Source organism: Mobula hypostoma, chromosome 2, assembly GCF_963921235.1.
Source record: "Mobula hypostoma chromosome 2, sMobHyp1.1, whole genome shotgun sequence".
In the NCBI taxonomy this organism is placed as follows: Eukaryota; Metazoa; Chordata; class Chondrichthyes; order Myliobatiformes; family Myliobatidae; genus Mobula; species Mobula hypostoma.
The window spans coordinates 160473236-160487934 of NC_086098.1; the positions used below are offsets into that span (position 1 = coordinate 160473236).

Genomic DNA, 14699 nt, shown 5'->3' on the forward strand with positions numbered 1-14699 from the left:
TGTATAACATTATGTTCCAACTCCTCTCATCTGGGTCTTGACAGATGAAGGCAAGCATACCAGATGACTTCTTCATCACCCTATCTACCTGTATTGCCACTTTCAGGAATCTATTTACTTGTACTCAAGGTCTTGCTGACTTCTCCAGGGTCCTGCCATTTTATCGAAGAGGATTTTTATGGATATGATTTATGATCATTTAGAAAAGCATGGTCTCATCAGCAATAGTCAGCATGGTTTTATGTGAAGCAAGTCATGTTTTACTTACAAGTGAGATTTTATGGAGGTAATACAGGTGACAGTTGAGGGGAGGACTATGGATTTTAGTAAGGTGCTTGAAAGGTCCTTCATGGTGGGCTCATCCAGAAGATTAAGGTGCATGGGATCCATGGTGAGTTGGGGGTTTTGATTCTGGAGGTCCAAGACTAAAAGTGTTCCATAGGGACATCTGCTGCTTGTGATCTATATGAATGTACAATATGTGACTTGGATGTAAATATAGATGGGTGGATTAGTAAGTTTGCTGATGACTCAAATGATGGTGGGGCTGTGGATAGCATAGAAGGTTGCCAAAGATACAGCAGGATGTAGATTAGCTGCAGATCTGGGCAGAGGAATGCTAGCAGAAATTTAATCCAGGCAAGTATGAGGTGTTACACTTGGCAGATCAAATGTAAAGAAGAGGTACACAGTCAATGGCAGGACCCTTAACAGTATTAATGTACAGAGGGAACTTGGGGTGCAAGTCCATAATGTCGTGAAAGTGGCCATACAAGTCTGGTAGAGAAAGTGAATGGCATGCTTGCCTCTATTAGACAAGGCATAGAGTTCAAGACTCAGGGAGTAATGTTGTAGCTTTCTAAAGCTCTGTTGACACCAGTGTGGAATACTGTATTCAGTTCTGGTCACCCATTATAGGAAGGTTGTGGAAGAGTGCAGAATGGGTTTATTAGGATGCTCTCTGATTTGGAACTATAAGGAGAGTGAGAGGAAACTAGGGCTGAGGGGAGACCTGATAAAGTTTATACAATTCTGAGAGGCATAGATAAGGTAGGCAACGTGTACCTTTTTCCCGGATTTGAAATATCTAATACCAGAAGCTATACACTTAAGGTCCAAGACTAGAAGTGTTCCACAGGGTCAGTCTTCTTGTTTTAAAATAACATCAGTTTAGCCTTTCAGACCTTCCACATTCTCTGGCCTGCACTGCCTGGCCTACCTAATGGATTTGCTTGCTTTAACTGCAATATTTGCCTCATTACTACTCTGGGTGGCATGCACCTGCCAGACTAATTTAAACCATCCTGAGTAGCTCTGTCTAGACTGGGGCCTCCGATTGCTCTAGTAACTGAAACATTTTTGAAGTTAAAGCAGAGGCAAATAGATGTGATTAGAAACATAGAAAAATAGAAAACCTACAGCACAATATAGGCCCTTCAGCCCACAAAGTTGTGCCAAACACATCTCTACTTTAGAAATTACTAGGAGATCATACTGGCTGTTGATGGAATAGCAGTGCTTTTATAGGTGCTCCTACTCTTTTTAATTCACTGCTTCCAACTTGTTTTGAAAACTTACCTTTAAAAGCAATATTGCTTTATGATGAGTATTGCTAAAGCTACTAAAAAAGAAGAGGACCCTCCGGTAACTTTGGAATCGATTATGGTGACACTTCGGAAACATAAAAATGAACTTTCAGAAGAGTTACAGCAACTCAGCGCTGAATTTAAATGGATGGATGGAAAATTGGATTCTATTCAAAAAACTTTAAGTGAACACAATAAATGGATAAAAGAGAACGTAAACATTTTGACAACGTTCGACGCGAAGATTGACAACCTGGAACAGATCTGTGACAAACAGTTAAAGATTAAAGAAACTTTAAGACAGAAGATTATTGACTTAGAAAATAGAAACAGAAGAAATAATCTACGTATTCTGGGTTTTAAAGAGTCATTGGAAGGCAATCAGCTTTCGGAATTTTTTGCAAACCTTTTATAACCATACAACCATATAATAATTACAGCACAGAAACAGGCCATCTCGGCCCTTCTAGTCCATGCCAAAATCTTATTCTCATCTAGTCCCACCAACCTGCACTGAGCCCATAACCCTCCATTCCTTTCCTGTCCATATATCTATCCAATTTAACTTTAAACAACAACATCGAACCTGCCTCAACCACTTCTGCTGGAAGCTCGTTCCACACAGCCTCCACTCTCTGAGTAAAGAAGTTCCCCCTCATGTTACCCCTAAACTTTTGCCCTTTAACTCTCAACTCATGACCTTTTGTTTGAATCTCCCCCACTTTCAATGGAGAAAGCCTATCCACGTCAACTCTATCAATTCCCCTCATAATTTTAAATACCTCTATCAAGTCCCCCCTCAACCTTCTATGCTCCAAAGAATAAGACCCAACTTGTTCAACCTTTCTCTGTAACTTAGGAGATGAAACCCAGGCAACATTTTAGTAAATCTCCTCTTTTGACTAATTTATTTCCGAATATTTTTAAATCTCTACCTAAAATAGACCGAGCTCACAGATTGCCTGTATCAAGACCTCCTCCGGGAGGACGACCCCGCTCAGTGATAATTTGTCTTCACAACTTGCAAACAAAGGAACCCTTAATTCGTGAATCTCGTGGGAAAGGTAGGGATTGTGGAAGATTTTTCACCCAAGGTGTTGAATGAACTCTTCAAGTTTAAAAAAGTCATGTCTAAGCCCTCTCTTCATTACCCCACTCGTCTAAGAATCATTTTGAAAAATGGCTCCCAGAGATGGTTTTGTTCGACCGAAGAGGTGCAGGATTTCTTGAGTGCTGAATCAATTTCAGAAGTTTAACTGTTCAATAACTCATTACACAAATTTATGTTGCGTCTGCCTGATGGATCCTTTTTTTAGAATCATCAGTCTAACTGTTCATTACTTTCTTTTATGAACAATTGTTTTCTCTTACTTTTGGTATACGTTTGTATCTAATTTTTTTTTCTACTTTTCGTTCCTTGTTTAGAAAATTAAGGATTTAATAGCCATGTAACCATATAACAATTACAGCACGGAAACAGGCCATCTCGGCCCTTCTAGTCCATGCCGAATGCTTACTCTCACCTAGTCCCACCGACCTGCACTCAGCCCATAACCCTCCATTCCTTTCCTGTCCATATAGTTATCCAATTTTGCTTTAAATGACAATATCGAACCTGCCTCAACCACTTCTGCTGGAAGCTCATTCCACACAGCTACCACTCTCTGAGTAAAGAAGTTCCCCCTCATGTTACCCCTAAACTTTTGCCCTTTAACTCTCAACTCATGACCTTTTGTTTGAATCTCCCTTACGCTCAATGGAAAAAGCCTATCCACGTCAACTCTATCTATCCCCTTCATAATTTCAAATACCTCTATTAAGTCCCCCCCTCAACCTTCTATGCTCCAAAGAATAAAGACCCAACTTGTTCAACCTTTCTCTGTAACTTAGGTGCTGAAATCAGGTAACATTCCAATAAATCTTCTCTGTACTCTCTCTATTTTGTTGATATCTTTCCTATATTCAGTGACCAGAACTGTATTAATATTAGTAAGTTTTCTTCAAGTTAATACTCTCTAAGTTAATATTTTTTGAACTTTCATATTTCTTTCTAATATTTTTATAAGAAACCATAGAAACTATAGAAAAACTACGGCACAGAAACAGGCCTTTTGGCCCTTCTTGGCTGTGCCGAACCATTTTCTGCCTAGTCCCATTGACCTGCACACAGACCATATCCCTCCATACACCTCCCATCCATGTATCTGTCCAATTTATTCTTAAATGTTAAAAAAGAACCCCCATTTACCACCTCGTCTGGCAGCTCATTCCATACTCCCACCACTCTCTGTGTGAAGAAGCCCCCCCTAAATGTTCCCTTTAAACTTTTCCCCCTTCACCCTTAACCCATGTCTTCTGGTTTTTTTCTCCCCTTGCCTCAGTGGAAAAAGCTTGCTTGCATTCACTCTATCCATACCCATCATAATTTTATATACCTCTATCAAATCTCCCCTCATTCTTCTGCGCTCCAGGGCATAAAGTCCTAACCTATTCAACCTTTCTCTGTAACTGAGTTTCTCAAGTCCCAGCAACATCCTTGTAAACCTTCTCTGCACTCTTTCAACCTTATTAGTATCCTTCCTGTAATTTGGTGACCAAAACTGAACACAATACTCCAGATTCGGCCTCACCAATGCTTTATACAACCTCATCATAACATTTCAGCTCTTATACTCAATACTTTGATTAATAAAGGCCAATGTACCAAAAGCTCTCTTTACGACCCTGTCTACCTGTGACGCCACTTTTAGGGAATTTTCTATCTGTATTCCCAGATCCTTCTGTTCTACTGCACTCCTCAGTGCCTTACCATTTACCCTGTATGTTCTACCTTGGTTTGTCCTTCCAAAGTGCAATACCTCACACTTGTCTGTATTAAACTCCATCTGCCATTTTTCAGCCCATTTTCCAGCTGTTCCAAATCTCTCTGCAAACTTTGAAAACCTTCCTCACTGTCCACTACACCTCCAATCTTTGTATCATCAGCAAATTTGCTGATCCAATTTACCACATTATCATCCAGATCATTGATATAGATGACAAATAACAATGGACCCAGCACTGATCCCTGTGGCACACCACTAGTCACAGGCCTCCACTCAGAGAAGCAATCCTCTACTACCACTCTTTAGCTTCTTCCATTGAGCCAATGTCTAATCCAATTTACCACCTCTCCATGTATACCGAGCGACTGAATTTTCCTAACTAACCTCCCATACGAGACCTTGTCAAAGGCCTTACTGAAGTCCATGTAGACAACATCCACTGCCTTCCCTTCATCCACTTTTCTGGTAACCTCCTCGAAAAACTCCAATAGATTGGTCAAACATGACCTACCACACACAAAGCCATGTTGACTCTCCCTAACAAGTCCCTGTCTATCCAAATGCTTGTAGATTCTTGTAGATACTCCCTCTATTAACTTACCCACTACCGACGTCAAACGTACTGGCCTATAATTTCCCGGATTAATTTTCGATCCTTTTTTAAACAACGGAACAACATGAGCCATTCTCCAATCCTCTGGCACCTCACCCGTAGACACCGACATTTTAAATATATCTGCCAGGGCCCCTGCAATTTCAACACTAGTCTCCTTCAAGGTCTGAGGGAATACCCTGTCAGGTCCTGGGGATTTATCCACTTTAATTTGCCTCAAGATAGCAAGCACCTCCTCCTTTTCAATCTGTACAGTTTCCATGATCTCACTACTTGTGTCCCTTAATTCCACAGACTTCATGCCAGTTTCCTTAGTAAATACAGATGCAAAAATCCCATTTAAGATCTCCCCCATTTCTTTTGGTTTCGCACGTAGCCGACCACTCTGATCTTCAAGAAGACCAATTTTATCCCTTACAATTCTATTACTCTGAATATACCTGTAAAAGCTCTTTGGATTATCCTTCACTTTGACTGCCAAGGCAACCTCATGTCTTCTTTTAGCCCTCCTGATTTCCTTCTTAAGTATTTTCTTGCACTTTTTATACTCCTCAAGCACCTTATTTACTCCCTGTTTCCTATACATGTCATACAACTCTCTCTTCTTCTTTATCAGAGTTGCAATATCCCTTGAGAACCAAGGTTCCTTATTCCTATTCACTTTGTCTTTAATCCTGACAGGAACATACAAGCTCTGCACTCTCAAAATTTCTCCTTTGAAGGCTTCCCACTTACCGATCACATCCTTGCCAGAGAACAACCTGTCCCAATCCATGCTTTTTAGATCCTTTCTCATTTCTTCAAATTTGGCCTTCTTCCAGTTTAGAACCTCAACCCTAGGACCAGATCTATCTTTATCCATGATCAAGTTGAAACTAATGGTGTAAACATGAGGAATTCTGCAGATGCTGGAAATTAAGCAACACACATCAAAGTTGCTGGTGAACGCCGACTGTACCTCTTCCTAGAGATGCTGCCTGGCCTGCTACGTTCACCAGCAACTTTGATGTTTGAAACTAATGGTGTCATGATCACTGGAACCAAAGTGCTCCCCTACACACACTTCCGTCACTTGTCCTAACTCCTTTTGTAATAGGAAATCTAATATTGCATCCCCTCCTGTTGGTACCTCTATATATTGATTTAGAAAACTTTCCTGAACACATTTTACAAACTCTAACCCTTCTAGACCCCTAACAGTATGGCACTCCCAATCAATATATGGAATATTAAAATCCCCTACCACCACAACTTTATGTTTCCTGCAGTTGCTTGCTATCTCTCTGCAGATTTGCTCCTCCAATTCTCGCTGACTATTGGGTGGTCTATAATACAACCCCACTAATGTGGCCATACCTTTCCTGTTTCTCAGCTCCACCCATAAGGACTCAGTAGACAAGCCCTCTAATCTGTCCTGCCTGAGCACTGCTGTAACATTTTCCCTGGCAAGCAATGCTACCCGCCCCCCCCCCCCCAACTTTCATTCCTCTGCCTCTATCACATCTGAAACATCGGAACCCTGGAATATTAAGCTGCCAGTCCTGCCTCTCCTGTAGCCAAGTTTCACTAATTGCTCTAACGTCATAATTCCACGTGTCAATCCATGCCCTCAACTCGTCTGCCTTCCCAGCAAAATATACTATAATTTTTTGAGGTTTTTTAAAATATGTTTAATTTTGCTCTGTTTTTTGTTGTGCCTTGTTGGAACGCAGTTTTGCTTTGAAATTTTTGTTTTGGAGCTCAGCCAGTAGATTGTTTTGGGAGGGAATGGTAGGTTTAGCTGTCAATTGCCCTTTGGTTGATTTTCTTTCTTTGGGCGGGGGGGTGGGGGTGGTTTTCTTTTTTCCTATCAGCTGTTTGGCTCTCTTAGCCTCATTTGTTGCTTGGTTATTTTTTCTTAAAGCTTATTGTTTGGATTTAATATATATTCCAGCAGTTTTTATTCAAACATCTCCTTTAAGCAATATTTAAAATGGACCATATTTTTAATTTACTTAGTTTTAATGTGAAAGGATTTAACCATCCTGTGAAACATAATATTTAATTATATTAAGAAATTGAATGTGTCAATTATTTTTTTACAAGAAACACATGTTAGTAAATGTGATAATTTACGTTGGAAGGGTTTATCTTTCCATTCATCCTTTCAGGCTAAGGCAAGAGGAGTTTTGATTCTTATAGACAATTCAGTTTCTTTCATTCAACATAATGTAGTGTCTGAGACCAATGGGCATTTTGTTATACTCTCAGGGAAATTAGATAATAAATTAATCGTTTTTACTAATTTTTATGCCCCATATATAGATGATCCAGGCTTTTTTGAACTTTTTTTTTGCTTTTACCAGATTTAAGTTTATATTCTTTGGTTTTAGGAGGAGACTTCAACTGTTGTTTAGATCCTCCTTTAGATTATTCTTCTTCTAAACGATTGTCTGCCTCCTTTATCCAATCTTTTCTAATGAAATGTGATATTGTTGATGTTTGGCATTTTTTGCATTAGACCAAAACTATGCTTTGGCTCCAGATCCTGTTTTATATAAAAGATGTGTTGAAATTAAAACTAAAAATGATCTGTTCTTAACTTATCCAATTGAAATGCAACTTTTAAAAGATAAAAGTCAGTTTTATGTTCATGGAGATAAAATGGGTAAATGATTAGCTAACAAACTAAAGACATTTATAGTTAACCATGGTCGGCTGGTGGCGTAGTGGCATCAGCGCCGGACTTTGGAGTGAAGGCTCCCAGCTTCGAACCCAACCAGCTCCCCAGGCATGCTTTCCATCCATGCTGGGTTGAGCATCAAGCTAGCAACTCGACCTCGTAAAAAAGAAATTGCCTGCCACAGAAACATCAATAGCAAAAAGTTGATGGCCTATGCTCCCTGTGAGTTTAAAAGTCAATTTCCTTATTTCCTTATAGTTAAATGTCAAATTAAAGAAATTTGTAAAACTATTGGTGATAAAACATCTGATCATTTAGAAATAAATGATGCTTTTAGAGAATTCTACCCTAAACTTTATAGTTCTGATCCTCCTAAAGATAATACTCTAATGAATAATTTTTTTTCGATTAAACATTCCTACACTTTCTGATGAAAGTTCTTCTGGGGTGTACCACAACCTGGTATGGAAGTTGTCCTGACCAAGACTGGAAGAAGCTGCAAAAGGTCGTGAACACAGCCCAGCACATCACACAAACCAATCTTCTGTCCTTGGACTCACTTTAAACCGCATGCTGTCGGAGCAGTGCTGCCAGGATAATCAAGGACACGACCCACCCAGCCAGCACACTTTTCATCCCTCTTCCCTCCGGGAGAAGGCTCAGGAGCTTTAAGACTCGTACGGCCAGATTTGGGAACACCTTCTTTCCAACCGTGATAAGACTGCTGAACGGATCCTGACCCGGATCTGGGCCGTACCCTCCAAATATCCGGACCTGCTTCTCAGTTTTTTTTTGCACTACCTTATTTTCTGTTTTCTGTTTTCTATTTATGATTTATAATTTAAACTTTTAATATTTACTATCGATTTGTACTCCAGGGAGCATGAAGCGCAGAATCAAATATCGCTGTGATGATTGTATGCTCTAGTATCAATTGTTTGGCGACAATAAAGTATAAAGTATATTCGAAAATTGTTGGATCAACCTATTTCCTATGAGGAAATTGCCGAGGTTGTTCACTCTTTGCACTCGTGGAAGAGTCCGGGTCCTGATGGATTTTCTAGAGAGTTTTATAAGGCTTTTTCCTCTTTGCTTATACTTTGTTTATATTTAGTCTTTTAAATTAGGTAAGTTGCCACAATCTTTTTATGAAGCCTCTATTTCACCTATTCTTAAAAAGAATAAGGACCCAATTGAATGTTCTTCTTATAGACCTATTTCCTTACTTAATGTTGATACTAAAATTTTATCTAAATTTTTGGCTCGTAGGATTGAAAATATTTTATCATCTATTATCTCTGATGATCAGACTGGATTTATCAAAAATCGATACTCCCACTTTAATATTCGTCGCTTATTGAATGTTATTTATTCTCCTTCAAAAGAGATTTCGGAATGTGTGATATCCTTAGATGCTGCGAAAGCCTTTGATCCGGTTGAATGGAATTATTTATTTAAAACTTTAGGAAAATTTAACTTTGGGCCCGATTTTATTCAACGGATTAAATTACTTTACTTATCTCCCTCCGCTCAGGTTCTTACTAACTCTCGGTACTCTAAACCATTTCAACTTTATCATGGAACTAGACAAGGTTGTCCTTTGAGTCCTTTGCTTTTTGATTTGTTCTTAGAACCTTTAGCTATTGCTTTCCGGGAATCTAATGATATCACTGGTATTTTAAGGAGGGGTATTACCCACTAAGTTTGGCTTTATGCTGATGACCTTTTGCTCTACATTTCTAATGTGAAGTCTTCTTTACCTCCTCTACTTTCTCTACTTTCCTGCTTTAGTCAGTTTTCTGGATATAAACTTAACTTTCGTGAGAGTGAACTTTTCCTTTAAATGATTTGGTATTAGTTAATACTAGCCTTCCTTTTAAAATTGTGAGAAATCAATTTACTTATTTGGGCGTAACAATTAATAGGAATTATAAATTCCTTTTTAAAGAAAATTTTTTTACACTTCTGAATTATGTTAAGAAGGCACTTTCAAATTGGTCACCCATCTCTTTATCGTTGATTGGCTAAATCAACTCCATTAAAATGAATATTTTGCCTAAATTTTTATATTTATTTCAGGCCATACCTGTTTTTATTCCTAAATCCTTTTTTGATTCTTTGGATTCTATTATATCTTCTTATATATGGAAAAATAAAATTTCTCGATTAAATAAAGTCATCTTCAAAAAGCTAAAATGAATGGAGGTTTAGCCTTACCCTATTTTAGGTTTTATTACTGGGCAGTCAATATACGGAATCTTACGTTTTGGTTATATTATATTAATCAAGAGGACTGTCTGGTTTGGGTTTCTTTAGAAGCTAACTCTGTTAATAAATTCTCTATCATTTCTCTTCTCGGATCCTCAATTCCTTTATCTTTAAGTAATTTAACTGACAATTTTGTAGTTAAACACACTTCGAGAATTTCGGTACAACTTAGAAAATATTTTGGTTTATTTCCAGTTTCATTTTTTCTAACTTTTTTTTAAACCTTCTATGTCTGATGTAGTTTTTAAAGAGTGGAATAGATTGGGTATTAAATGTTTTCATGATTTTTTTGTTGGAGACAGTCTCTCTTCATTTGAACAACTGTCAGTTAAGTATAGCCTACCAAGAACTCACTTTTTCTGATATTTACAAATTAGAGACTTTTTGCATTCTCAAGTACATGCATTTCCTAAAAGTCCAGATAAAAATTTACTTGATATAATTTTTAATTTGAATCCCTTCCATAATGCATCTATATCTAATATTTATGGTATGTTGTTGGGAATGAGAAATATTCCTTTAGATAAAATTAAAAATCTTTGGGAACAAGATTTACAGATTTCAATTTCTGAGGACACTTGGAATGAAATTTTTGAATTGGTTAATACCTCATCGTTATGTGCCCATCATTCCCTTCTACAATTTAAAGTGGTTCACAAGGCCTACATGTCTAAAGATAAGCTGTCTCGTTTTCATTCAGATATATCTCCCTTTTGTAATAGATGTAATAATGGAGAAGCTTCATTAATCCATATGTTTTGGACTTCTCCGAATCTTCAAAAATATTGTAAGGAAGTATTTCAAACTTTTTCGGTGCTTTTAAAGTAAATTTTAAACCTAATCCTTTGACTGCCTTATTTGGTATTGTTGGAGGAAGTGATATTATTTTGGAGACACATGATCTGCATATTTTGGCCTTTATTTCTCTTTTCACCAGGAGGGCATTGTTGCTTAAGTGGAAGGATGCCCCTCTGTCTACTCATACTCACTGGTTACATGATGTTATGTCTTGCTTAAATTTAGAGAAGATTTGCTGTTCAATTTGTGAACCTCGACAAGATTTCTTAACATTGTGGGGACCTTTATTGAATTACTTTCGAAATCTTTGATTTGCTATTAAGCACAGATGTTGGCTAATAATATGTTTTACTATATGTTAAGGATTTTTTTCCTTTTCTTTTTTTAACCTAGCAGCTGTTTTTTTCTGGTAGTGGGTTTAGATTATTTGTATAATAAAATCATCTCTTTTCAATATTATGTTTAAATTTAATTTTATATGGAAATGGGGTAATTACACTTTATCTGTGCTTTCGATATATTGCAATCAATATATATTATATCCTACTGTACTCTGTTCTTTTATGTAAGAAATTAATAAAAATATTGAAAAAGAAAAGAAAGAAATTACTAGACTTCCCCATAGCCCTCTATTTTTCTAAGCTCCATGTACCTATCCAAAAGTCTCTTAAAAGACTTTATCATATCCACCTCCACCACCGTTGCTGGCAGCCCATTGCTGAAGAAAACTGTGCTCTATGCCTGTTGCTGCTGTAAGACGTAAGACATAGGAGTAGAATTAGGCCATCTAGCCCATCGAGTCTGCTCCGCCATTCAATCATGGTTGATCCTTTCTCCTTTTCCTCCTCAACCCCAGTTCCTGGCTTTCTCCCCTTAACCTTTGATGCCATGTCCAATCAAAAACCTATCATTCTCTACCTTAAATACACCAAATGACCTGGCCTCCACAGCTGCATGTGGCAACAAATTCTACAAATGCACCACCCTCTGGCTAAAGAAATTTCTCCATATCTCCATTTTGAAAGGCACCTCTCTATCCTGAGGCTGTGCCTTCTTGTCCTAGACTCTTTCCACATCTACTCTGTCTAGGCCTTTTAATGTTCGAAAAGTTTCAATGAGATTCCCCCTCATCCTTCTGAATTACAGTGAGTACAGACCCAGAACCCTCAAACATACCTTTCATTCCTGGAATCATCCTTGTGGACCTCCTCTGGACCCTCTCCAATGCCAGCACATCTTTTCTAAAATGAGGGGCCAAAACTGTTCACAATACTCAAGGTGAGACCTCACCAGTGCCTTATAAAGCCTCAGCATCACATCCTTGCTCTTGTATTCTAGACCTCTTGAAATGAATGCTAACATGGTATTTGCCTTCCTCACCATTGACTCAACCTGCAAGTTAACCTTTAGGGTGTTCTACACAAGCACTCCCAAGTCTTTCTGCATCAAAGATTCCTGGATTTTCTCCACGTTTAGAAAATAGTCCACACATTTATTTCTACTATCAAAGTGCATGACTATGCATTTTCCAACATTGTATTTCATTTGCCACTTTCCTGCCCATTCTCCTAATCTGTCTAAGACATTCTGCATCCTAACTGTTTCCTCAACACTACCTGCCTCTCCACCACTCTTCGTATCATCAGCAAAGTTGGCAACAACGCCGTCTGTTCCATCATCTATATCATTTTTATATAGCATAAAAAGAAATGGTCCCAACACCGACCCCTGCGGAACACCACTAGTCACTGGCAACCAACCAGTAAAGGATCCTTTTATTCCCACTCGCTGCCTCCTACCAATCAGCCAATGCTCTAACCATGTTAGTAACTTTCCTGTAATACCATGTGTGGCACCTTATCAAAGGCCTTCTAAAAGTACAAATACATAACATCCACTGCATCCCCTTTATCTATCTGACTTGTAATCTCTTCGAAGAATTCCAACAGGTTCATCAGGCAGGATTTTTCCTGAAGGAAACAATGCTGACTTTGTCCTATCTTGCCCTGTGTCACCATGTAATCCATCACCTCATCCTTAACAATTGACTCTAAAATCATCCCAACCTCTTAGGTCAGGCTAACTGGTCGATAATTTCCTTTCTGCTGCCTTCCTCCTTTCTTATAGAGTGGAGTGACATTTGCAATTTTCCAGTCCTGTGGCACCATACCAGAGTCCAATAATTTTTGATAGATCATTTCTAATGCCACCACAAGCTCCAACGCTACCTGTTTTAGCACCCTAGGATGCAGTTCATCTGGTCCGGGTGGCTGATGTACCTTTGCTATAGCTAATATGAAGCTGTCAAAGTGGTTTACTGTTTCCATCTTCAAACCTTCCCATAAAACCAGAAAGGGGAAAGTAACAAATCTGGAATGGACATGAATGAGCTTTCTATAGATGTGCTGCAGTTACTGATAAATATTCAGCATTTTCCAACTGCTTACATCACTGACCCTTCATACATATCAATCGCGTAGCCATTTTCTGTCCATGTTCCCACAGCTCCTTCAGCCGGCTGGTATCGAATCTCCAAATCTACCAATATCTGAAAGCAGACAATACTTCATTCAGTTGTGCCACACTCAGCCTGGTATACTTCTAACGCAGCATGGAACGAGTCAGAGAGTAACAGAGATGTACAGCACAGAAACAGACCATCACATCCATGTCAAATTTCAATCCCATTGCCCACCAGTTCCATACCATTCTGTGCCTTGTCTCTTTAAGTGTCTGTCTAAATACCTGTTAAAATCGTGATTGTATCTGACTTTACAACCACTTCTGGTGACGTCGCAAATGCCACCCATTCTGTATGAAAGTCTTTCCCGTCAAATACAATTCGGAATTCCATCCTCCCACCTTAACCAATGCCCCTGCCATGGGAGAACTATCAGCCTCTGACAAGGTCAAGTACGGTAGGCTGGTTGAACCAGGGTGAATGAGATAGAGGCTGTCAATGGAAGGATGGATTTTTTTTAGATTGGAGGCCTGTGATAAGTGATGTGCTGCTGGGGTTAGTGTTGGAACCTTTATTGCTTGTCATATATGTTTATGATTTGGACAAGAATGTAGGAGGCATGAAAAGTTAGCTTGCAAATGTTACCAGGTGAAATAGCGGAGAATAAAGACCGTAACCCTAGTACTCGTCTATGGTTATAACAGGATGTTGATCAACCAAGAAAGTGGTAAAGTAATAGCCAATGGAATTTAATTCAGGTAAGTGCAGGCAAATAGGACTAGCTAAGGAAAGCACCTTGGTCACCTTGGTAAGACTGATGGGTCTGTTTCCATGCAATATAACCTTACGGCAGTACGACTACATGTGTAGTGATGCATTTCAGGGAGCAAAACCAGGCCAGGACATACATAGTGAATGACACTAAAGAGAGAGACCCTGGAATACCAGGGAATTCTTCCTTGAAAATGGAAAGCTACAAATGAAGTGGCATAACAAAATAGGACTATAGACGATGAAGGCATAAGGCATGCTTGAACATTGGCCAGGCCACATTTGGGAAAAGGTCACTACACTATAGGAAGAAAGGGTGCAGAAAGACTTACAAGAGTGTTACCTGCACTAGAGGGCTTGAATTATCAGAAGAGATTGAATAAGCTAATTGTGAGGAAAATTATGAGAAATATGATTCAGGTAGATATAGAATCTGCTTCTCAGGGTACTCTTGCTTAAGACTAGAGGTCAAAGGTTAAAGATGAAAAAGAAGAAGTGTAAAGGCCATCTGAGGGGCAAATTATTCAAACAAGGAGTAGTTGGAATCTGTGATAAGCTGCAAGAGGAAGTGGCTTAGATAGGAAAAGTAAAAATATTTAAGAGGCATCTCAACAGGAAGTGAATGAGCACAGCACAGAGGGATATAGAGGCAATGTAGGCATGCGGGGTTAGGCACAGATAGGCACAATGGTCAGCATTAGCAGATGGGCTGAAG

General features: G+C 38.8%; 1 protein-coding gene across 5 annotated transcripts in view; it reads right to left on the reverse strand.

Moving 5' to 3' along the window:
- fer1l4 (fer-1 like family member 4) overlaps positions 1-14699 on the reverse strand; it is a 407998-nt gene that overhangs the window by 364399 nt on the left and 28900 nt on the right. For 3 of the 5 annotated variants that reach the window (XM_063040941.1, XM_063040940.1, XM_063040944.1), the window contains exon 5: positions 13200-13300. In XM_063040941.1, coding sequence (XP_062897011.1) covers positions 13200-13300 — 101 coding nt within the window. The remainder of the gene's footprint in view (positions 1-13199; positions 13301-14699) is intronic. The other 2 variants (XM_063040943.1, XM_063040942.1) reach the window with 1 other exon arrangement.